The sequence below is a fragment of the Centroberyx gerrardi genome, chromosome 13, assembly GCF_048128805.1.
Source record: "Centroberyx gerrardi isolate f3 chromosome 13, fCenGer3.hap1.cur.20231027, whole genome shotgun sequence".
Taxonomy (NCBI): domain Eukaryota; kingdom Metazoa; phylum Chordata; class Actinopteri; order Beryciformes; family Berycidae; genus Centroberyx; species Centroberyx gerrardi.
In genome coordinates, this window is record NC_136009.1 from 19,603,670 (window position 1) to 19,629,494 (window position 25,825).

Below are 25,825 nucleotides of genomic sequence, written 5' to 3' on the forward strand. Positions count from 1 at the left end.
CTTTTCCCAAACAGCTGAAGCCTTCAGCCTGGCCTCCTCTCGGCTGCTTTTGTGTACTTGGACCACAACACTAGTCAACACCAGTCAAAAGTAGCTCAAGGACAAACACAGGAGGCATTTCAGGCCAAGACCATGTGTCAGGAAAGGAGCCAAAAAACAACTTTTTTGCTTTCTAGCTTCCCATCCCACACAGTTGAATACTCTTGATTACTTGCTTGGTATGATAAACAGAGATAGTGAAATGCTTTGAGAAGAAAATTGAAGAATGGTTCATGGAATTCACTTCATGATTGGCTGTATCACACCATGGCATAGTGTCTTTCTTTCTTTCCTCCTCTCTTTCTTTCTCCCCCTCCATCTCTCTCTCTCTGTCTTTCTTTCTTTCTCTCCCCCCTCTCTCTCTCTCTTTCTCTCTCTCTCTCTCTCTCTCTGTCTTTCTTTCTTTCTCTCCCCCCTCTCTCTCTCTTTCTCTCTCTCTCTCTCTCTGTCTTTCTTTCTTTCTCTCTCCCCTCTCTCTCTCTCTCTCTTTCTCTCCCTCTCTCTCTCTCTGTCTTTCTTTCTTTCTCTCCCCCTCTCTCTCTCTTTCTCTCTCTCTCTCTGTCTTTCTTTCTTCCCCCATCTCTCTGTCTCTCTCTCTCTGTCTGTCTGTCTTTCTTTCCTTCTCTCTCTCTCCCTCCCTCTGTCTCTCAGTCATTCTCTCCTTCTCTCTCTCATTCTGGTGACCAGGCCACATGCGTAGTGCTCTGTCCAGCTGCCACCTGCCACCAGAGAGCCAGGCAGCCCACACAGCCGCCCCCGGCAGATGTCCCAGAGTGGACAGTGGGGTTGGAGGGTTGGAGGGGCACGGGGGCAGGGCAGCAGGGTGACACACACACAAGATGAAAGAGGCAAAAAATAGGAAAGGCCATTGGCCTTGGCCATTATGTTTGGGCTGACATAGAGAAATAGTTGTGTGTGTGTGTGTGTGTGTGTGTGTGTGTGTGCGCGTGTGTGCGTGTGTGTGTGTGGGTGTGTGTATTATTATTTTAAGTAGTAGTAGTACTGGTAGTAATAGGAGTACTAATAGTGGGTAGTAGTTTTACTTCATTCCACAATCCCTTTATCATTAAAACACCACAAGTGATATGATTCACAGAACAAACAATAAACAAGACATTGTTCTCATAGAGTAGAACAGAAAACACCAGTAACAAACATACAGTAAACAATTATAATTATACATTATACAATGTATTATACAATATATAAAAGTCAATTGTTCTATATCAGTCTAACCTTTGCTACAATGCAATCGTGTTCATGCCAAAGCCTTATTGTATTTATTGTCTGTGTGTGTGTGTGTGTGTGTGTGTGTATACCGTGTGAGACAACCTGCATCTGTCCTTTGCTGTCTTGTACAGCTTGCCGTTCTTGTGTAAGCTACTAATCAATGTAATGAGATGAGCAGTACCGCGAGTGTCTGCCTTTGTTCATGCAGCTCTTCTTTCCTCTTTGCTCCCACAGATAATGGGGAATTCATACGCCGGGCAGCTGAAGTCTGCTCGATTCGAAGAGGCTCTCCACAACTCTATTGAGGCGTCACTGCGCTCGAGCAGCGGAGATCCACAGCCCATCTTCACACAGCTCTATCTGGAGCCGGAGCAGTATCCTGGTAACATGGAAGGTAGGAGGCATCATCTGACTGCAAAGACTCATCACAGCCCATCACCAAAGTCCTTGCAAGAAAAGACAAAACATGGTCTCTTTTCAAAATGTGATCTCTGCGATAGGATTACAGAACAGGAGACAGACTGGGGAATACAATTTTCGTTTTTTCACTTTACACAGTTATTACTTCGCTGACACCAGTGAATCTCATTAAGGCATACATAATACATTAAATACGTACTCGGTGCAATACTCTGGGGTGCAGTGGGCCGGGAGTGCGGCAGTGCTTGGGGATTCCCACATGGTGAGAGTTGAGCTTCTCTGTGCAGAGAAATTCTATTTTTAAACAAGTAATCAACTGTCAGAATATAGGCTGCACTATAATTAAGGTGGTTCATTATTTCTCACAAGATAATATGTATATTCCAACAATGAGGAAAATAGCAACACTACACTTTTACAGTCCAATCACTTTTAGGTCAGAGGTTTACGACTGCTTAATAGAACTAATTTTTTAGTGAAGAGCTCTACTACAAAACATAATGACTATAATAATAAGATTAATTGGTACTTAATCAATTTCCTTTAACAATCAAGTGAAAACAAACATACTCATAAAAAGAAAAAAACAAGTAAAAAAACAAACAAAAGAAGCCACAAGCCACAAGATAAAAGATAAGAATAGAGGATAAAAGCAATATAATAGTAAATATAATAATGGGATAAGAGACAACATTCTTACCTGAACTTCATCATTCAATATTCCTATTTAAGAAACTTTAGTAACCTACTATGCTTTAATAAGTACCATCATTTCTTTTCATTTTGTTCTGCTGATAATTTTGTAAGAGCAGGTGTCAGTTTTTTCAGACACATGATCAAAACTCTTCAACTACAGTATGTAGAGTATGTAAAAATGATCTGATCTGATCCGGTATGTCCATCAGACATGAAGTCGAAGGCGGACCTGTCGCTGCATGGCCCGGAGCCCCCTGGCCACGAGCTGCTGAACGGACACTCTTCCAACGACCTGGAGGAGCTGGAGGAGGAGGACGACTCGGACACCAGCAGCCCTCCACTTCCCTACCTGCAGGCCCCGGCCCCCGACGGCTGCTGCACGCTGGACGGTAGGACCGCCACACCTCCTGTAAAAGCTAGTGTAGGGTAAAAAAAATGACAGAGTCCTGCAGAAGGAAATACAAATATTAAATGTTTGTAGATCACCTCCATTAGCTATTAGCATACAGTGCAGTACTAATGTAACTTTATCCTGTGGGTTTTAGGAGAGTTTTTAGGAGATTGGCCCGTTGGTCAACTTAGATGAGAACATGGACACCAAAATCATCAATTTGTCCCCAGTAGATCATGTGCTCCAGTGCTCCATGCTAATGCTTTAGCATACACCATGCTGAGTCATCATAGGCATCTAGCATTATCTAAAAAATGAGAAAATGAAAACTTGACACAAGGCTAAGTCAGGCAGTTTTGTGGAGATTGGTAACATCTACACAAAATATGACAGAAAAATAAGATAGCAGGGACTGTTTTCCTTGTGGAAGGGTCTCTCTTTCCACAAGACTTGGAACGTGACTTGTTTCCATAGGATGTTTGAAGGTGGTGGACAATGGGAGCGTGTGCAGCTAAAAGTCACTGTGCAGCGGATGAATACATGGTTGCTCACCTGAAATAGTTCCCAAAATAAACCTTCCCAAAATACATCAGCTATATTGAGCAGATTATATTTCATTTTTTAAATTAGACTTAGAAATAAGACTTTCTACTATGGATAATGCTAGTTGCATACACGGTGCTTAACATGGTTTATGCTAAAATGTTAGTTCTCATTTTCTACCGGGGACACATGGATTATTGTAGTGTCTATATTCTCATCACTGAATAGGTAAGCTGACCACCGAGCCAATCTCCCAAAATCTTGGTCTATTCCTTCGACTACCTTGACTGCTTCCTTCTCTCACTGAAACTCTCCCTCATCAGGTTTCTGTCAGGCCGGCAAGGACCTGCGCCTGGTCTCCATAGCAACGGAGCCCATCGAAGTCCCAGCGGGCTTCGAGCTGGTCGGCGCCAAGTCCCCCAGCGTCCCCGAGCACATCCTGGCATGTGCCGTGGACCGGCGCTTTTTGCCTGATGAGAATGGGAAAAATGCACTTTTAGGTCAGTCTGTTCCCATGGTCTGAGATGAAAGTGAAGGAGACAGATAGCTATCATCATCGCTTTAAGATCCCGGTGAAATTAATATCTTCTATTCTTACGTTAGCAATGGCATTCTTCAGGATGTGATTGGAAGATCGGAAGAGATTGGATATTCGTTTGTTGCTGTAGTATCTTATTACCCTTCTTTGTTGAGTACTTCAGCCTGTTTTCATTGGCTATTTTAGTTATCTCATGTTTGGTGCGCATGCATCTTTACTGCCCGTACACTGTACTATAAGTATCATATCATTCTGATTGTAAAAAAATCCTGATTCGTTTTTTAATTACGTCACTCCCAGGGTTTTCAGGAAACTGTGTGGGCTGCGGGGAGAAGGGTTTCCGATACTTCACTGAGTTTTCAAACCACATCAACCTGAAGCTGTCCACCCAGCCCAAGAAGCAGAAGCACTTAAAATACTACCTGGTGAAGAATTCACAGGGTGCTCTGTGCAAAGGACCCCTCATCTGCTGGAAAGGTCAGACCACTTTTCCCGGCCTCCCACCAGTCTTAAAATCTACATTTATATTACACTTCTATCTTACAATGCACTGATTTTTTCTGATGACCTTGTGCCGTTACATACACGTCACATCAGACTACCAAACTGTTTGTGTCCTGTCCAGATGTGAAATTTCAGTAATTAGTCAATTCATTATCGTTCAGGTTTTTTTTAACCGTTCCCCCTCATTGATCCCCAGACTGTAAAACCCGTCAGTTCTCCAGCAGTGCATCGACCTCCAAGCCCAGCTCGTCCTCCTCTCTCAGCAGCAAGGAAAATGGAGGCACCAACGGACACAGCTCCTCTCCCTTTTCCCTCTCAGGTGGGACTCACATCAGTCACACCACTGTGCAACACAATTCTCTGCACTTTCTGCACACAATTCTGCACAGATGTCTGTGTTATAAGACTTAAAGATCCAGTTCAAAACAGACTGACATGAATTAACTTTTTTGCTAGATGAGTATACTAAAAACTAAAGAGTAGTTTGGCTGTTGCACCAAATGACCGTAAAACTCAAATAAAGAGCGGGTCTCAAATATTGGCTGGATCTCTAGCAATAGCTGGGGAGTGTGTGTGTAAGCGTAAATAAAGGCTGGTCCCCAATAAAAGCCAGGTAAAAAAAAATGGCAGAATTACCAGAAAATTAGCCTAAAATCTCATTAAAATTATTATTAAAATATCACCAAAAAGAGACGTTGCAGACGTTGTAGTGGAATATGCTGACAGGCTTATCTCGTTGCCATGGAGACAGGTAGTGGCACCGAAATTCATTAGACAAACGCGACTATGTACTATAGCAATATAGCATTGCACCCGTGTGTCAGTACGTGACAAAGAGCTTTTTTTTATTCACTTTTGTGGATTTGGCATTCGGTTTTGATGTAAAGATGCTTTGTTTGCAAGACTGATGACCAGTATATTCTGGTAGCCTGCCAGTATAATAATAAACATATTCATTATTATTATTATTAGTAGTAGTAGTAGTACCGTAGTAGTATCTGACATTTGTTGCCACTACGTAATATTTCTAGGCTATTAACCTAAAAAGGCAATTGTATAAATTTGAGCAGCACAATTCTTTACAGAATATTGGTAAATTATATCACTTTTAGCCACCTAGCACTGTGGACCTGCCAAAATAAATAATGGTCTGTCTCTAATAAAAGCCTGATGCTCTGTTTTGTTGAGGTAAATAAAGGCCTCTGGTCATACTTCATGCTCAACATCATATGAATATTAAACAGATTCTGCAGCTCTTCAAGCAGATCTTGTTCCTCACTGACCTCACACAACAAGAGTGCCAGTTCTCCCTCTGATTGAAAAAGCATTCTGGGGCTTACGGTATTGATTTGTTCTGAACCTGGAAGCTTTCAGAGCCTGTCAGCAGTGATCTCACATATTAATGTGTTAAGCAGTTGAGCTGCAGGGCTCATTGTTGGCATAACTCTTGCCTGCCGTCTCCTGACTACGACCTTGAGGTACATCCCACTCCCAGAAGGCGGCAGTCACGCTCACATAGGAGGCAGAGGGACTGGACACCACAATATCCCCCTTTCCTCTTCTACGCCAAATTACTTTGTTTATCTAGCACTCTTTAGTGAAAAGGAGAGTTATCATCTATTTGCTATTGTGTAATTGACGTGGGATACAGAAACAGATGGTTTGTTAGCATTAGCGATTTGTTTGATAGCAGCGTGAGGGCTGCAGTGACCGGTCAGAGGGATGGTGGGCGTTGTAAAGTCTCACGGTTGTTGAGGTTGTAGTTTGAGTTTTGAACTAAACCTCATCCCACAGATTTATAGCCACAGTTGTTAGTGGACAGGTGGACAGGTGGACTTCACATACCAGCATGAGAGGGAGAGATTGCATGGGGTATTGTTTGTGTTTTGATACTATCCTCCTGAATGTCCATCTCTTGTTTCTCCCTCCAGATTCTCCTCCCACCAGAACTACTCAAGCCTCCTCAGTGTTTTTTGGAGGTCAGGACCTGGGCAGGGACTGCAGTTTCCTCAAACCTCTGGCCTCCACACCAGGGACCAAGAGTCTACCAATAGGTGAAGCTCTTTTTCAATACAACCTATAGCTTGGCACTGGTTTATCAGTCGACTGATTTGTCTTTACCTTTTCAATTTAGACTATTATTTTGGTGCTATGCTAATATTCAACAAATCTCTGGTACTTTACTGTGGGTATATTATTAATCTTCCCAGGTAGATAAAATAAAAAAGAAAAACGCATGTGATTTCTTATGACCACATAGTTAAAATGCGAGTGACTCTCACATATTATTGGTTGCATCTAGGCTTTGACAGAGGTACTGGTAAGGATTTAGACACTGATAAGCCTTCGCCTTCATGTCGATGACACTTACACGGCCTTGCCTGCTTGCTGAAAAGTGTTGCTTAGCTACAGGATTGTTTACGTGGGTTCGCATAAGGCAGATGGAGCTGTGGCTGGCCATGGAGCCAAGATTAACCTCTGTTGTCTGCTTGTATGTGAGCATCTTTGCACACTCATAATGCGCACATATATACACAAACACACAAGCACATGTGCATGCATGCACACTTGCAAATATACACTGATCAATACTGAAGGAAGGAATTCTGTAATGACTTTTTAAGGCCTTGCTATCCATTAGCCCCTTTACAAGGTTGTGATATTGACAAGCAAGGGCTACACAACAATCAATGTTTTAGTGTAATGCATACACAGTGAATATGAGATTGGAAAATGCCCCATCAGCTTATTGACAATAGCCATTCGACTATAGGAAATCAATAACTCAGTGTTAGTACTGACTCATTTTTAGTTATTGCTCAGTCTCTGTAGACAAACATCCAAATACCTTTCATATTTTTCATGTTTATTTGTGGGTCTGTGCGTGTTTTTTTTTTTTTTTTCTGGCTCACAAAATATTTTTCCAGATCACTGTTCACAATCTAGGGTTTCATCTGCTAACAATTTGTTTTCAATCATCAAATATATAGTCTTAACCATTTTTGGTGTTTGTGTTAATGCGTGCATGGGTGTGCATTTGTGCCTGTGTGTGTGTGTGTGTGTGTGTGTGTCCAGTGCCCACAGCTCTGAGGGTGAACGGGCCGGTGAATGGCCTGGGTGTTGATGGGCGTCCTCCCTTACTGAGCCCCTCCCAGGTCTCCTTAGGGCCTCAGGGACAGGGGTTTCGCAGCGCTGACTTAGGAGACAGTCCAGGTCAGTCCTGCTCTATTGTTGGACCAGTAAAACCTCGAGCAACTTATGTAGAAATGCATGATATCTAATATGTGCAGAATCCAATTTTTTTGCCCTTTCTTCTGTTTTGACCATGTTTTATCTGTCATCTGTTTTAGCCTCTTCTGCCATGAACTCCGGCCCTCCGAAGAAGCGCCACCGGAGTTGGCACCCCAGCTCGATGGTGCCTGTCCCACCGACAGCCGTCCCCGTTCCAGCCATCCGGCCAATAGTCTGTTCTCCAGGTCAGTTCCTGAACGCAGACTGAACTCAGGCTCTTTAAGCCATAATGCACTCTGCGTGAGTCAGTGTGAACAATGTTGAAAATTGACCCTCTTATGTCATGTGCCTGCTTTTAGCTCAATTTGCTGTGTATATGTGTGTGTATGTGTACATACTGCATGTGTGGGTGTGTGTGTGCGTTTCTGTGTCCTTGGGAGCATAGGCTGTGTTGTTGACTACACTTGGTGCTCTTAGCCTCCCTCCCCCTCGTTTTGGGATGCGGACGCCACATCCGACATCCTCTGTTGTTAGGGATGATTCACCCAGCATCTCCATGGAGATAGGGCCAGAGAGTTTGTTGCAGAAATTATGAAAAATTGCATCATTGAAGAAGATCTCTGCCAGACTATGGTTATATCCCTCTTCCGTCAAATGACTTGGCTGTCCTGATTTTTTTTTTTTTTTTTAGATGGCTGTCTGTCTATGACCACGCTACAGCATCCGCAAATACCAATCACAATGTTTTCTGTCTAATGTAAAAATGCTGCAATCTTAGAACCACACTATTTATTTTGACTCGGGCAAAGCTGCTGTGTGACTGTAGACTAATCCTAGTATTGACAAGGCATTCCTGTATTCCCACCCAGGCTCTGTGCTAGCCATGTCCACTCCTCAGCCACCAGTAGCGGGGGTCGTTCAGCCGCAGCCCCTCACCGCTGGAGAGACGGTCATCGTCCCTGACAACCTGCTCAACACTTCAGGAGTTCGTCCTGTCATCCTCATCGGTACGATCTTCTTTCAGCTTCTTTTGCCTGGTGACTGATGCTGTAAAATGAGCATCGTCTTGCAGGGATTGTCAAAACAACATCAATCCATGACAGAGCACTTGTGTAGAGACCTAGGAACAGCTTACAGAGCTTCACAGTCAGTGCTGTAGTGGTAAATAAAAATTTGGGTAAACTATGACCCCCAGTGGGGCAAACAACTGCCAATACAAGCACAAATTAATTTATATTTTCAGCATTAATTTATGCTTTTTTCTATAAAAGTACCTATTATCATATAACTTGCATCCGTTTGATAGCATTTACTAAGATGTATATTATGAATTTACCTCATAAATATCAGTGTCAGCCCTAAAACGCTGGAAATAAAAAGATGGGTAAACTGAGTGTAGGTCCACTAAATTCCTGCTTATGGCTTGTCACATGTACATTCAACACTAAGAAAAGCAACATATTAAAAATATATTGTACTGTATAACGGAAATTTATTTTGTATGCCAGCTGTGTCTTATGGTGACTTTTTTTGCAGGGAATGGCACTTTACCCTATTTCTATGGGAATGTCGGGGACATAGTGGTGAGCCCCCTGCTGGTCAGCTGCTATAAGAGCAGCCAGCTGACGGAGAAAACTCTGGAGAACTTGGGCCTCAACAGCGGCCAGCTGCTCAGCGTGGAGACAATGATTCTGCTCACCTTACAGTATCTTGCACGCTTAGGTGAAGTGCAAACACACGTTCACACACAGAAACCTCCCTCTCCTCCACATTTCTGCTGAAACGTTGCCCTGCTCTACCTGCAAAGCAAATATCTAACCTTGGTACTAGGGATGGGACAGTATATCAAATCTAATATATCGCAATACAAAAATGTGACAATACGTATCGTGGGGCAGAAAAATGAATTGCGATATTAGCTACATTTTATTCTGCTGTAGTAATCACAAATGAGACAGCTTGCCCATCACAATTTCACAAGTTCTCCATCAAAATCTTTATATTATTTGCATCTTTAAATTGTTGTTTACATTCTAGCAAGCCAATTCCATTGATAGAAAGATTTGTGGGTCAGAAATAAACATAATTCTTCTTCATAAGTCATACTTTATCGTCATTGAAATTTTATTTATTACATCGTATCGTGGTTTTATCGAATCGTGAACCCCATATCACATATTGCATCATATTGTGAGATAAGCATATTGCCCCATCCCTACTATATATTCACAGTTGCACATGTAAGCTTCTGTATGTTGATTGAGGTGAATTACTGTATGTCCTTCTAGGAAATGATGAAAGTCAAGGTTTGAGAGTCTTTCATGTGCTAATCTTTGGTGTTTTCTCCTGCAGGCGCAGAGCAGATTCCTCTGCGGGAGGAGTTTGAGCAGATAGTGCTGAAGGCCATGCTGTGCTGTCCCGGGGGTCCCGCCATCTCCCCGGCCCAGCTGCCCTGGCTGGCTCGGCTGGAAGCCAGTGTCTCTGGTGGCAGCATCCAGGTTCTGGTTACCCATAACTCTTTGGGAGAAGGTATTTCTGAGTTGCTGCGTTCGCTCAGTGAGGGACCCCAGCACCAGCAGTGCCTGCCCACCTACGTTGTCATCATCTGTGCCTCCAAAATGAGCGGCAACGAGTTCTGTGTGCTCGTTCTGGGTGAGTGTTGCAGCCTGTGTCTGGATTGGTTATTACGTTAGGTATTATCACGTCATGGTATGTATGCTGAAGTTGCAATAATCTGATCTAACCCTATGTGTCGGACACAGGAAAGTACCAAGCGCGGGCCTTAGCCGAAGGCATGCTGACAACCAATGAGTTTCTGAAGGAGATCAGCTATGAGCTCATCACTGGGAAAGTCAGTATCTTGGCATCTCACTTCAAAACCACCTCACTAGGTGAGTGCTGGCTCCATAAAACTGACTGGGGAGGAAAACCACTGAAAGGTCTTTTCAGCTTTATGTGCCCGTTTTTCCGTTCTACTTGTTTAAGGAAAGTAATTGAAGAGTTATATTTTAACATACGATGTGTTCATGTGGGAGAAAAAAATATTACCTGACATTCATCATTCGGTATCTCCGGATAGTCGATGAAAGTGTGATCATTTTGTTGACCAATGACTTAAGTTACCATGTCCTTTAAAAAAGTGAGGTCATTTGTTTTAATTTTGTGTTATGAATCATTTTGTAAGAATAGGTAGTTATGTCACTTGTTTCAAACTGTAGATATTTCATTGTGGAACAAAATGTGTGACATGTATAATCTTATATTACAACTGAATGATGTAATGGTGTAAAATGAATGCGTCATGATGCTGCTGTGTCAGGCATGTACATGGTACATAATGTTTAGAAAATTCTGTAGAAGAACATGGTATCACACATCAATTTCTGAAGAGCTTTGTTGTTGAAAATCCTAAAGTGTGTGTGTGAGTGTATTATAACGAACGTATATAAGAGCAGATATTTGTGTATGGATGTGGTACTTGTGCCTGTATCTGTGTCTGCCCCTGACCATGGTGACCTGCTGTCTCTAGGGGACAACCTGGACAAGCAGCTGGTGCGGTACCAGCGCAGACGGAAGGGCCAGGTCATCCAGCCCTTCCAGGGCGATGTCACCGACCACATCCACTCCCAGGAGGCTGCCAGCATGGTGCCGCCCTCAGAGACAGGTTAGACTGCTCTCCACCACGCTCACTGGCTGACATTAACTAGTTTGGCTCAGCTGACAGGCTGTGGTAGAGTAAAAAGATAAAATAAAAAAATGACCTTTTTACCACCAAAAATAACTACTAGGCTATACATTTTTCGTAGAATTATGTCATCCTATCCATTTTCAATGCTATTTCATGTATAGAATCAGCTACTGTGTGTTAATTTATAACTCGCTCCCTCTTTTATACATTGGATCAAGTTTGTAATTCATCATGAAGTACAACAGAATTCAAATTACAAGAGAGCATTTTGAAGTGTACCTCCCACCCACACACACACACACACACACACACACACACACACAGACACTCTGTTTAAGCCAGAATGCTTCACATATTTACATTAATACTCAAGTAACATTAGGCTAGTTAACCATCCAGGCAGTTTGCAGAAGTGTAGATGCTACCACTTTGTGTAGTGCAGCGTAACAGGCAGCCAATCAGGCGACTGTTTGATACAAAGCTCCTGATTGACAGAGACAAAGTGCGAGGCAAAGACCACAGACTGTATATTACCGAGGCATCAAAATGTTAGCGTTTCAAAATGTTATCTGCCAGCATGGTGTGACCTTTACTGATTTTATCTGCCACAATTTTTACAGCCATTTGGCACTTGGTAGGCGTTAATTATGGACCTTGGCCATAGTCTTCTTTCACTCAGAACCGTCACTTATTAGAGAAAAGCTGCAGGTTTAACTCTGTTAGCTGGCAGTAGAACAGACAATCCCCTCAAAAACCCATTCAGTTTAACAGTCAATATATTCTCAGCAATATTTTTTTATTGTTAGTATCATTCTCCACACTGAAAACAGCTGTCACACTGGAGGCGCTTGTTATGAAACACTGTGCAACCATTTTAGTTGGAATGTGGGTAGATGAATTGCAAACTGCTCAACATGTCCTCCATTATATTGACCGTTATATTGATGCTTCAACCTTGATCTTCTCCGTTTACGTCTTACTAACAGAGCTGTTAAGCGAGGTCTTCCAGATCTACCCGCCCCAGCTGAGCGTGGCGCGGAGCCTGCTCTCCCAGGTCTGCTCCATCGCCGACTCAGGGAGCCAGAGCCTCGACCTGGGACGCTTCTGCAAAGTGGACTTCCTTATCTTGGTCCCGCCCTCTCATATTCTGGTGCACCAGACTGCACAGCGCATCCGACAATCAGGTATATTGTTGTTATATTGTAATTGTGTTGTTATACTGTTAGATTGTGTAGGAGGAGATAAGTTCTATCAATGTTGTTGTAACTCCTACTTGCCAACGATAGAGACCTCATAGATTACATAATGCCTTTTTAAAGTCACAATGAAATGGCATTTTGAGAGTGTCTTGCTTCCTTAATTTGATGGATTTTCTGTTGAAACAGGCTATTGGGGCGGGAAATTTCATGGGGAAGCATCATTCAAAAGTGTAAACGATCAGTTAGGGAGAGAAAGGCAGTTTTATTTGATAGGAGGGGTGGAGAGGTGGGATTGTTAATCTGTAATGGTTTTATTGGTTGTAATTTTTATGTACGCCTGCTGGTACACCAAGTAACCAGTAAATATACACTGCTTCCAGGAAGTAAATGTAATAATACAAGAACATAACTTAAAATAAAAATTGTAAACTGTATATTGTGGCATGGGAAATTAGCTAACAAGGTGAAACAGTCATATTTCATTTCATTGTGACTTTTAAGAGGTGACAAGAAGATTATGATCAAACAGCAGAGCCTCGTCCACGTTCGTTCATCATTCCTGTTTTTTTCTGTCAGGAGTGCTTGTGGACCTGGGGATAGAGGACGCCTCCTCGGCCCACCAGAAGGCAGACAAGTACGTGGTGCGTCTGGACGGAGACGTCCATGCCAAGATGGAGGCCTTCATGAGGAAAGTCAAGCAGAACCCTTACACCCTGTTTGTCCTCATTCACGACAACTCGCACGTCGACCTCACAAGGTAAGACGACCCTAGCAGCACTGGAAGTCTCACTTAAACATTGCTGAAGCGGACATTGTTTTGCACTTTTGATCATCTGTTAGCTGTGGAAAAAAAATTTGAGTTGTTTTGGCTACAAATCTAGCCTTGTCCTTTTTACATTTTGATTAAAGAGCAGTTCAGAGTAGAGAACAGATGCTAATAAGAGAAAACACATAACAGAAAATATCTATGTAACCTTGAATTTTAGAGGAATGTTGCCAAGGGAATAATAGAACAAAACAGATCCTTCCCACCTGAATTGTGACTATGTCATTTGCAACTATGCTAGGCTCTATTCATGAATCTACTGCATCACACCTTTCACACACCTCATCCCCCCTCTGCCTCTACAGCGCTCTGTCAGGCTCTGTGTGTCACGGGGAGCTGCAGGGTCTGGCTGACAGGGTGGTCAACTGCCAGGAAGTCCTGGACGCCATGAACCTGCTGGTCCTGCAGGTCAGCTGCTTCCCCTTCACCCTGCAGACCCGCCAGTCCCGCATTAGCATCCACAACGAAGTTCACTGGCCCTCCAACGAGAGTCTGGTGAGTATTCCTAACACTAGAAAGGCCCATGGGTTCTGGGCAGTCTAAGAGAAGGCCAACAAAGCCGCCTGATGAAGGGGGTAAATATAAATAGAAATGCTATTTCTATTTCTATTTTCTATTTAGAAAATTTGTTGTAAGTTGTAAGATTTGTTAAACCTCCCCATCATTTAGTGGCTTGCAGAAGCCAGTATGTAACAGCCTCGGTTTAGCTACTCCACCTGGTGGACTTCATCCGCAATTACATAAACAGGGGGGCAAGTGGGCACTTCTTCATTGCTGCTTGAGAGAAGCAATATTTACTGTTTAGTAAATATTTTTAGGATCCATTTCACCCATGATACATATCAACACTATCAGACTGTAATCAATTGTTTTTGCCATGGTTTTAGTTCATTAGATGCTTGGTTGTAATTGTATTTATATTAAAAGATAAGGGTTAGGGTTAATACCATCCACTGTTCTAAGTATATAAAACAACTTATTAACTTGAAGACCTTTCCCAGCAGTATCCCTCAGTAAGGCATTAGGCCATGCTATTTTATTCATTGTCATCATTTTACCGAGCTGCATTTAACATTACATAAAATCCTCTAGATGACAAATGCAAACACTTGTCTCAACATTCTCTCAACTTTCAAATCAAATGAATTTGGAAAAGACGGTTTTGGATATGTGTGTGCATAATAAGTCACACTGCTATTTGCTGAAATGCCCTTCTGAAAACACTCCATGAAATAATCAAATATAAATAGTGGATTTGGTACAGTATCATGATTGTGTAAATTAATAGACTATTTTAATAACTGACATTAAGATTGAGATTAAGATGGACTCTATTGATCCCTGAGGAGAAGTAAAGTAAAGGTAGATTTACAGATCTAGACAATTTTTCATTCCACTTAAAGAGCTTGCAGGTTTCAAATGTACATCTCATCTTGAGCTATTCCCATTATCAGATTCACTAAGATACTGCATGTGTAGAAGTCTGAGGAGTTGGTCATGGTGTCTCGCTGTCTTCCAGCAGGGGGAGCAGTCTCATAAGGAGTTGGTCTACTTTGGCCTGAGGGACTACAGCAGCTCCCTGCAGTGGGGTGTGGCCAGCCCCATTCTGCGCTGCGATGATGCATTCGAGAAGATGGTCCATACCTTATTGGAAAGGTCAGTATGGAGAAGTCACTGAAAAATCACTAAGGTAGAGGGCTAGTTGTTATCCAAGGTGAAGGCTTTCAGATTATTTTCTCTGGTTTTTCAACTTGCATTCCAGTAAAAGTTCCCAAAGTTTCAAACCTGTTCAGTTGAATGACTCTTGCCATCGTAAATTAGAAATCTCAAAATACACCTCGACTAACAACCTCTCCTGTTTATATCCCAGGCATCCCCACCTCCACAGCATGGTGATCCGCAGCTACCTGCTGATCCAGCAGTACACCGAGGCCATGATGGCGCTGACCTCCTCCCCGTCCCTGAGAGACCACATCACCCCGGAGACCCTGGCCATGGTGGAGGACCTGATCAGCGCCCCGGGCAGGGAGGGGTCCCAGGGCCGGGGCCACATGCTGCTGGTGCGCGTCCCCTCGCTGCAGCTGGCCATGCTGGCCCGGGAGCGGCTGGAGGACGTCAGGGACAAGCTGGGGCTGCAGTTCTGCTTCGCCGTGCTGCTGGGAAGCCCCGCCTCCGAACTCAACCTGCCCAGAAACTTCATCAGCCGCCTCAGGGTGAGCGGATAGGATACCAGAATGTGAACTTGGCTTCTGATGGGACACACACAGGACATTAATCACTTGTGCTTGTGTGTTCTCCTAAAAGTTTTAATATAAGTTACTGAGGTCTATTCAAACAAGATGTGATAAGGAAATCAGATCCATGAGTGAAGGACTGATTTCATTGGAATAGACATTAGGGTTTGAGCCATATGGGTTTTTGAGATTTTTGATACTGATAGTTTTGTACTAAAGCTGCAGATGGCCAATATTTTGCGCCAGTTTTCAATATTTAAATGTTTCCATTTCCATGCCAAAAATTTATTAAGCATTTCCTCCAGAATTGTATTCTTGTCAGGATGGAAAAGCCTCTGAAACAGCATTTAGGCCATCATGGGACACTAAAAATCTCCACTGAAAACCATAATAATGAAATTCTTTTAGGGTTAGTAGTTCTTTAAGGCAGTGAGACTCACCCCACCTATTTAATGATGTGGAAACTCTGGGATAGATTACTGCCTATAAATGAAGAATCAATTTACATAGAAACATTATTGAGCAAGTAAATTAATGAATAAAATAAAAAAAAAAATCATTGCAGATTTTGTAGACTTTTTATGTAGGTGTGGTCAGGAAGGAACCTCTGCATATCGGCAGTGGACCACAAGACTGGTTGATATCCGGTATTTGATAAAAGTCTAAAGACACATTAATGTAATAGATGTGTGTTGTGTTTTGCTGCAGGCATGGCGCGGCTGTGAGAATGAAGACTGGGTGCCGCACACCTATGAGGATCTGGAGGGGCTGCCTTGCATCGTCATCCTCACAGGGAAAGACCCTCTTGGAGAGACTTTCCCAAGGTGCCATAGTCTCATATTTCACATCACAATCCACAGACACGAATCAAACCTGATACTCATCTCATATTTTCATGTACAGTGTAGTTTGATGCTATCTTACTCATATAATCCCTTTTGATGTTGTATATCAACCTTGTTTTGTTTTATCCTGTGTTGTTTAACTTGTCTTAATACCAATAAACCAGTTAAAATGTATTGTGCAACTGTTGTACTTGGTGAAATAAAGCAGTTCTCATTCTGAATCTTCTTCCTCACGTTCTGCCTTTCTGCCCTTTTAGGTCTCTGAAATACAGCGACCTGCGTCTGATCGACTCCAGCTACCTGACGCGTACGGCCCTGGAGCAGGAGGTGGGTCTGGCCTGCACCTATGTGTCCATGGGCGTGGTCCAGGAGCCCAAGAAGGCCATGGCCCCCCGGGACACAGAGGGAGAGAAGGCCACCAGCTCAAATGATGCAGAAGAGCTGGAAAGACCGCAGAGCAATGGCAGTGCTGCAACCAGAACCTCCGGTGAGTCCCTGACCTGGGATACACAGGATTAAAAGTGCAATGTGTATATTTTAATATCAATAAATCACCACATACAAGACCATTGGGAAGAAGATTGGCAGCCTGGACTCCAGTTCAACTATTCTAATGGCATAGTTTCAGCTTCAGAATGCATATTGGCTGTTATCAAGGGCCGTTATCAGCATTTATGGGAAATGTGGTCTTAATTTTGAGAAACACTAGCACTAACAGTACCGCTGCAATGAGATAGAGGCTGCCAATTGTCTTGATCATGGTCTTTAAGGTAATTATACCAAGGTGTTGATGTTTAAAAATGCTACATGTGACACCTTTAATTGGTATCTTGCAGATTATCTTTGTTTGTATTTATCTTGCATTTATCGTGCTTGTATTAATGCCAAGCATGTAACCGATTCTTAACAACTCTTCTCACGTCTCGTTCTCTTCACCCAGGCTCTTTGGCAGAGAATGGCGTCAGTTCATCTGATGTGGCCGACTCTTCCCAGAAGCCCTCCACTTCCTCCTGCCCACCCGAGGGTGCCATCACCAGAGACAAGGGCACAGTAACACAAGGGTTCAAACAGGAGTGTGATTTCTTGGGAAGCCAAATCTCCTCCCATCCTTCCAAAGCCTCCAAGGCCCCTCCCTCCCTCTGCTCCAGCTCCTCCTCCTCCTCCTCCTCCTCCCCGTCCTCCTCTTCCACCCAGAGGCCCAGCCAGTCCACGCAGTGCGCTCGAGACTCGAAGCCCGCTCGCGTGTCGCCGCGGACGGTCATCATGTCGCGGGCGGCGTACAACCTGCTGGCCGGGGAGTCGGGGAGTCAGCTGAGCTCCTTCTCCCTGCTGCCTCACGCTGATGTGGCGTGGAGCAGCCCGCTGAGGCCCCTCATCACCCACAGCCTCCAGGGGGCGGAGCGGAGCATGTTCTACCGCCAGTGGACCATCGCCAGGCAGCATCATGCCGATTATGAAGCTCCCTCTGTGCTGCACCCACGACGCCTGCTGCTCAGCGGGCCTCCACAGGTAACACAACACAAATGCTAACTTCCCCTCTGTGTCACTAAAACGCTTCATGTGGATGACTGTATCACATATCCCCATATAGAGATGAATCTGTAAGGCAATATCAAACCATAAAGAACAAAGATAAAAAGAGGAGGCATGAAAAACTGAAGTGAATATGGGATGTAACTAGGGCTGCACAATTATGGTGAAAATGAAAATCCTCATAATTTTGTTAGATATTAGAATCCCGATTATCATTTGCGATGATTGGAGGAACAAAATGATTTATTGCACAAAAATTGTAATGGAAAAGGCATTATTTTATTGCATTTTTTGCATTTTATATCAACATCCTGACAATTTTCAGCTGTAGTTGGTGTTGTAAATGAAACAAAATGCCTCATGATCTTTGTTCCTTTGCTAGGTGGGAAAAACAGGCGCCTACCTGCAGTTTCTGCGTATCCTGTTTCGCATGCTCATCAGACTGCTGGAGGTGGATGTGTACGATGAGGAAGAGGTTCAGGAAGGTGAGGACCATTGGGACTTTCTGTTTCCTTTATTTGGTCTTCATGTGCTGTTTAATACATCCGATATATGATCAAGAACATCCTAAATAATAGATTGACAGTTCTCATGCTTTCACGTTCTTCAAATCTCCAGAAACATCAGAGGTTCTGACCCCAGTCAGCGTCCAGTGGCCTGACGTTGAGGACATTCGCAAGCTGCCCTTTGACCCCTTCCCCCGGGAGCCGAAGTTCAGGAAGGCCAGCCCTGTTTACACTGACAAGATGCCAAAGTGCTTGAAAGGTCAGCAGGAATATGTAGATGCACAGAGGCACAGAGGCAGTCACTGAGTTAAACATTTTAATCTGGGAATTCTATTGTAATTATGGCAGGGATGTAAGATGTTTATTTAATGTTACCTTAAACTATGAATATGTTTTGTATTTGGTATATGCAGATCCTAAACAAGGAGAGAGCCAAACGTCGGCCAAAAGAGAGACCAAGTCCATCCGTCTGAGTAGGTTTGCCGCCCACAACGCCTTTCATCACTGTGAACAGTGTCACCTCTACTGTGAAGCCAGTCCTGCCACACAGGTGAGTGCAGCATACAGGCTTATATCACTCCAACAATCTGACATACTCATGTGTTGCCTTGTTTCAGGTTGAATAAGTTCAAGCCTGCTCCCTTTATTATAAATGTACATACATATATGCTAACCTGTCAAAACACTTTGAAACCTGCTGACATTTCCGACATGAAAGCTTTTTACTCTCTGCAGTGCTGCCTCACGGTGATCTCTCTGTGTTAATAATGCATGTTGTGTGTGTGTGTGTGTGTGTGCTTGTGTGTGCATGCATGAATGTGTGTGTCTATGTGTGTGTGTGTGTGTCTGTGTGTTGTAGCTGTCGGAGTGCACCTTCCATGCCTTCACCTTCTGCTCCTCCATGCTGGGCGAGGAGGTCCAGCTCCACTTCATCATTCCAAAAGCCAAGGAGCAGCACTTTGTCTTCAGCCAGCAGGGCAGCCACCTGGAGAGCATGCGCCTGCCCCTGGTCTCCACCAAGGTTGGTTCAATGTATATATATGTACAGTATATATATACACTATCAGTCAAAAGTTTGGACACACCACATTTTTCTTTATTTTTACTATTTTCCACATTTTAGAATAATAGTAAAGACATCAAAACTATGAAATCACACAAAAGGAATTATGCAGTGACCAAAAAAGTGTTAAACAAATCAAAACTAGCTTATATTTTAGATTCTTTAAAGTAGTCGCCCTTTGCCTTGATGGAAAGGCAAAGGATTTGGAAAGAAATTCATACATAGGCATCAACTTCACTATTTATATTTGTCTAAGAAATACATTTCAAGCATTTAAGCATAAGCCTTTAGATCAAAATGCCTTTAAGATAATGAAAAACATAGTACATTCAATCAGGTGTGTCTTTTGACTGGTAGTGTATATGGGTGTATTTGTGTTTGTGCGTGGGTGTGTATGTTTACAGAGGGTGGGCTTGTAAAGCTGAGCCATCCAACAGAAATGAATCTTCTGAATAATTCTAGTCTTTAGTCTTCTATCAGCTGAATCTCTCTTTCTCTCTCTGTCTGTCTCCAGGACCCCGACCTGTTGAAGAGTCCCATCTTCACCCCCACTACGGGACGCCAGGAGCACGGCCTGCTCAACATATTCCACGCCATGGAGGGCGCCACTCATCTGCACATCCTGGTGGTCAAGCAATACGAGATGCCCCACTACAGGAAGTACTGGCCCAACCACATCCTGCTGGTCCTGCCTGCCATGTTCAACAGTGCTGGAGTTGGTGAGCAGCTTATATATACTGGTTTAATTGAATTGGCATTGGCTCACTCGCAGCCTAGTCATTTCTATTGTTAGGTCAAACAAACACAATAAACTAAATCTCTGCTGTGTTTTATACTGGATGCAAAAGGCCACTGTTTTCTATTTATTATGAAAGTATGCTGGAATAAGTATGCTGCTTCACCCAGTGACCTATCTCTCTCTGCCGATACTGAGGGATTTATAACAGTGTGTGAGCCACTAAGGACATATCTTTATTACAGTTAGTCACGTTACTCAGTACACAGCAGGTAAAAGTTTAAACGTGATTATAGCCAATGGGAGAGAGCCATCATGAATGAAAACACCTACAGCGCAGTCGTCTGATTTGTGACTAAGCCAATCAGGTGTGCTGCCTTTCTGAATGGGGTGTAAGTAAACTAATTTGCTGGCACTTAACAGGGCGACAGGTCAGAGAGTTAAAGGATAAATATAATGCAGTTTATTAGATAAAAGGCTGAGTTGGAGCTCATTGTCCTTGGAAGGACAGAGCTTGTTGTTTTCCGATTCATTTGTTGTGGGGCATCCATTAAAAACGTCTGAGATTTCTTGTGAAACTGCTTCAGAAAAAAGTCACAATCAAGATGGTCAAAAGGTTTTTCCTGCTCGTAAGGAGAGCCTTGACCCTGTCTCTAACGTGACCTTTCACCTACAAAGGATGTAGCGTCAGCCAGGCCACCTGTGGCTTCTAGGCCACATTTTCATAGACAAAGTAGCAATATCTCTGGTCAGGCTAGACCCAATACACATCGCTCTGTCTGTCTTCTTTTAGTGTCAAGTCAAACTCCACTGTGAAGTCTGGAAAGTTTAATGTAGCTGTTTGCTTATCTGCAAACATCCAGTATGTACTTCACAGAACATCAGTTTCGGCTTTTTCCAAATTGTTAGGGTACACTGATACATTTGGCATACATAAGCTCCACCAAGCAGCACTTATTAAAATGAAATGTCAACTTTTAAAATAGATTTGCCCTGCTTATTACCACTTGCCATGGTGTGTTTTGGTGGAAGAAGATTGTAGGTTTACTGTTAATTAAATAAGGGCTTCTTGGTGAATCGTACATATGCCGCCTTTACCAGTGCAGCCTAATAAAAGTATTATTCTGTGAAGTAGGAATGTTTGCCAATAATCAAAGCAACACTAAACTATGTTGTGTCTGTTTAAGGTGCCGCTCGCTTCATGATCAAAGAGCTGTCATACCACAACCTGGAGCTGGAGAGGAACCGTCTGGAGGAGCAAGGTGTCAAGAGGCAAGACGTCTGGCCTTTCATCGTCATGATGGACGACTCGTGTGTGCTGTGGAACACCCACCAGCCACCAGACTGCAGGTAGTGTGTTCACTGGTTTGATTGTTTATATTTGTCTTCATTTACTCAGGGGAGATTTACTGAACACACATGCTCTTTTCCAGCGATGCCTTGCTTCACATGCAGTTTTTCATATTCACACCATTGAACTGAGTCATAAATTACACATTATACAATTTTTTCCCCCACCTTTATTTGCTCAGGAGAGGTCAGTTGATATAGTTGGTTTCACACGTTCTGGACATTACAACTGCATATAAACACATAGGAAGACATACTCAAATTGAAGAAAATTAAACATATGCTGCTTTTTCCCCGTCATTTCCTATATAGGTAAGATTAGGATTTTTAAGGCATGCTGCCTAACAAGACTACTTGTCCCTCTCCTCCCTCTCACAGTGAGACATCAGAAGGAGGCCCAACCTTCAGCAACGTGTCTCTGAAGACAGTCCTGCAGCATATGGAGGCCACACCTAAGATCTCCCTATACGCCATGTGCGGCACACGCAAGTGGAGCAGCAGCCTTTCCCGCAAGCCCACCAGCCAGCCCTTCTCTCGATGTCACCTCCACGACTTTGTTATGCTGAATGTGGACCTGACACAAAACGTTCAGTATGACCTCAATCGGTAAGTCAGCAGCGGAGTGAGTCAGTCAGTCGGTGATGTGTGCAATCCATTATCTTCATGTTTTGACATTTTCCATTTTCTATGTCTATGTGCAGGTATAGCTGTGAGGAGGTGGACTTTAATCTGAGGGCGAACTGCAGCGGCCTGCTGCTGTGTCGCTTCAACTACTTCAGCCTGATGAAGAAACACATTCCAGTTGGGGGGCACAAAGATTTCCTCGTCAAACCTAAACTCATGGTGGGCATTTTGTTCACACTTCTCCCCATAGTCTCACCACTTAAATGCCATGGGTTCAAAACCTTCATTCATTTCGGTTACAAAACCACCAAAAGGTCCTAAGCCTTTCAGTGACTTCTCAGCTTTTTCTAATATACCTGATCTATTTAGTGTACTGCATGCTTTAAACATTACCAAATACTAAACTGCTGTATCTCGTTCCAGGAGATGGAAAACCCGGCTCCCATCAGCCCGTCCCAGTATGTGTGTGCCCCAGACAGCGAGCAGACCCTCCTGGCTGCCCCGGCCCAGTTCCTGCTGGAGAAGTTCCTGCAGAGCTGCAGCCACAGACTGTTTCCCAAGGCTGTGCAGAACAGAAACAACCCAGTTCTGTCCATCGACAGCTACCTCAACATCGGCCCAGAGGTAAGAGCTCCCTGGGGGACATAGGTAAAAGAGGCAGAGGAGACTATAAGCACTATTCTAACTTAAGACAGGAATATTGAAGAGGCCAAATTATTTAAAAAGAGATTTTTGTTGGATAGCTGGTGCTGTTTTTTATGCTAATAATGTGCTCTGGACATATTTCTGTACATTATGTCACCGTATTTTTGAACATTTCGCTGTTGTCGGGTGAAAACCTTTTATCTCCAAAATGTCAGCCTTTCACAGAGCAGAGGGAACAGAGAAAAAACAGCCTTGCTTCACATTGACAACCGTGCTTTTTGAGTTTTAAATTGGTTTTGAAAAGGTTAGAAGAATTTGGTAGAATTTTCTCAACCCATGGAGGAGCATGTTAGAAGGTTTTCACCTGACACTGACAATATGCTTCCATCTGCTTTGCTTGGAGAATTCTCATCTGCATCCATGCACATGACCTGTACATATTCCTGTACATATCTTGTATATGATGAATGCTAATAATGCATATTTGCCCCTAAAGACTCATTTGTGTATATAAGGTGAAAGCTGACAATGCACATCTGCTCACATATTTCTGTACGTTACCTCTATCAGTAACTCTAATGATGTGAATAGTTACAATGCATATCTGCATACCTAGACACATTTCTTGTATTTTTGTTTCCTCTATAATGGGAATAACCTGTGTTGCACACTTCCACACCCAATTCAACCTGTAAATCTGTCAATGAAGACACTTTACCTTTATTTATTTGCTGTATTATCAATATGTTCGATCAGTGGGATTACCTGTATTATCTTCAGTAATCTCTAAGTCTTATTCTTAGCTATATCCTACTCTCTGCTGCTGCAGCGGGCCTAATGACTCCCCACAGGGATCATTACAGTTTCATAATGGTCGTTTCATTAACTGTAATCTAAAAGATAAGCTGTTTCTGTTTTCCCACAGGTTTCTGTGTGCTACATCAACTCTCGTCCACACTCCACCAACCTGGACCACCAGGGCCTGGTGTTCAGCGGCCTGCTGCTGTATCTCTGTGACTCCTTCGTCGTCTCTGGACTCCTCAAGAGGTTCCGCTTCCTCAAAGGTGACCCATCGATATAGTAATAGTTATTGATAGTGCTATTGTGGCTGTTGTTGCTCTTGTATAATCTACTTCAAGTTATTATGTCCCACCACCATGTTGTATGGTATATGGGACATTATGTCATGGTGGCATCTGAACACAATAATTCAAGAACAATACAGGATAGAAACTTCATACTTACACCACAGGTACCTCCTGTAGAGTAGATGATCTGATTAGATTGTGGAGCACCTGGCTGTATAAATTTGCATATTAATGAGCAAAAGTGATTTTTTTTTTAAACTACTAGGCTATAACTCCTTAATGCTATGGAGTTCATATTAGTACCGGCCATTTGTTATGTGAAGACAAATATGTTGATGTAGAGATATTTGCTGATTAATGCATTATTTATCTTAATGAATGATCTCATTAGCATAAGTGGTTATGTTTAATATATCATGGTGATTATAGTGGGACAATAGGCAGCTCAAGTGCCTCTTGTTTTTATTGCCTGACAATTGTGAGGTGGAAAATTTATTTTGTTGAAAATTATTTTTCTTTGTAAGATTATTACTATCATTATCAATGCTGTTGTATTCTGATGGACTCTTCCGACATCTAAGTTTTGACCCTGACCGTGTCCACAGGTGCCACGCTGTGTGTGATCTGCCAGGACCGAAGTTCCCTGCGTCAGACCATCGTCCGGCTGGAGCTGGAGGATGAGTGGCAGTTCCGCCTGCGGGACGAGTTTCAGACGGCCAACTGTAGCGAGGACCGGCCCCTCTACTTTTTGACTGGCCGCCATGTTTGAACCTGAAACAGCCCAGGGCCCCTCCTCTCCCACAGAAACACAATCAGAAATGAGGATAGCCTGCGATTCCGAACCAGCCAGCAATCACAATTCTTACCATTCCCATGGAAGGTCAGAGGGGATATGCTGGAGCACAAGGCCCAAAGTGCCACACGAATGGACACATGGCCATCGAATGTGGCTCTGACTACATGTATCTGTACCGCCGCAGTGCACTGTGCCTGGCGCTGAAGCGTGTCAGTGCATGTCTTAACTCTTGCTTGTAGCTGGGCTTGTCCCCACCTGAGCTTGTTTGCAACTGAAAGAGACTTTGCTGTGAAAAAGGCACAGATGAAAATGAACTTCTTTTGTTTTGTTATTGTATTCCCGCAAAAACGGACGCTCTCCGATCGATAATGTGACTATTTGAAGATTGAATGTGTACTTGGACTGTGACTGCAGTATGTCCCATCCTGGACATACATGTTTATCTCAGGGTTTTAAAGAGAGATGAAAAGGGAGGTCGGTTATAGGGGTAAACCAACTGCTTTTCTCCTTATTCACCATGTATTTTTTTGTCATTACCCCATGTTGGTACCCCAGTTTGGCTCACCAAAGACATCTTCAGCTGCACCTTGCCTTTCTCCTATGCTTTCCTTGTCTCTCCCCGCTTGCTCTGCCTCTCAGACTCCGTGAAGCCCATCAACCATAAAGACAGCTCACTACATTAAAGAAATATAATGTGCATAGAGGTTGCCCAGCTATCATGGAGTGCCAGTGTATTGGATTTCTATCATCACTTTAAAGGTCTTAGAGGAGTATCAAATTCTATAAAGCCAGTAGGATTAAAACGAGTGGATACTGAGCTACAGTGCAGTTGCAAATGGCAAACCACTGCAGGGAATCCCTTTTCTCTCGTGCCTCTGTGATATTTATGTGGCATCGATAATCCTTCTGACAAAGAACTATATAAGTGCGTTTTAAGCTTTCAGATGACTTTCAAATGATTTTCAAATCTGAGTTGTGGTCTTTCAAGGATGTATAACATTTACATTGTAAGTATTATGGATTGAATATACAACTATCAAGTACGTTCAAAATAATTCAAAACCGATTTATGTGGTTCTTTGTCACAAGGTTTTCATTAA

The 25,825-nt window shown here is 43.2% G+C and overlaps 1 protein-coding gene across 1 annotated transcript; it reads left to right on the forward strand.

Annotated features, from left to right (window-relative positions):
- The first annotated feature begins 1,506 nt into the window (after nucleotides 1–1,506).
- greb1l (GREB1 like retinoic acid receptor coactivator) lies at nucleotides 1,507–24,698 on the forward strand. Its single transcript, XM_071910856.2, is given in 32 exon segments — nucleotides 1,507–1,663; nucleotides 2,595–2,774; nucleotides 3,643–3,819; nucleotides 4,158–4,334; nucleotides 4,558–4,680; nucleotides 6,293–6,415; nucleotides 7,437–7,574; nucleotides 7,712–7,837; nucleotides 8,462–8,599; nucleotides 9,129–9,314; nucleotides 9,945–10,244; nucleotides 10,355–10,483; nucleotides 11,122–11,256; nucleotides 12,267–12,464; nucleotides 13,056–13,236; nucleotides 13,611–13,800; nucleotides 14,825–14,961; nucleotides 15,176–15,518; nucleotides 16,248–16,363; nucleotides 16,642–16,871; nucleotides 17,325–17,893; nucleotides 18,300–18,402; nucleotides 18,536–18,682; nucleotides 18,837–18,973; nucleotides 19,283–19,444; nucleotides 20,001–20,205; nucleotides 21,410–21,577; nucleotides 21,962–22,178; nucleotides 22,274–22,415; nucleotides 22,620–22,820; nucleotides 23,767–23,905; nucleotides 24,535–24,698. Coding segments are annotated over 32 exon segments (5,838 nt in total).
- The last annotated feature ends 1,127 nt before the right edge of the window (nucleotides 24,699–25,825 follow it).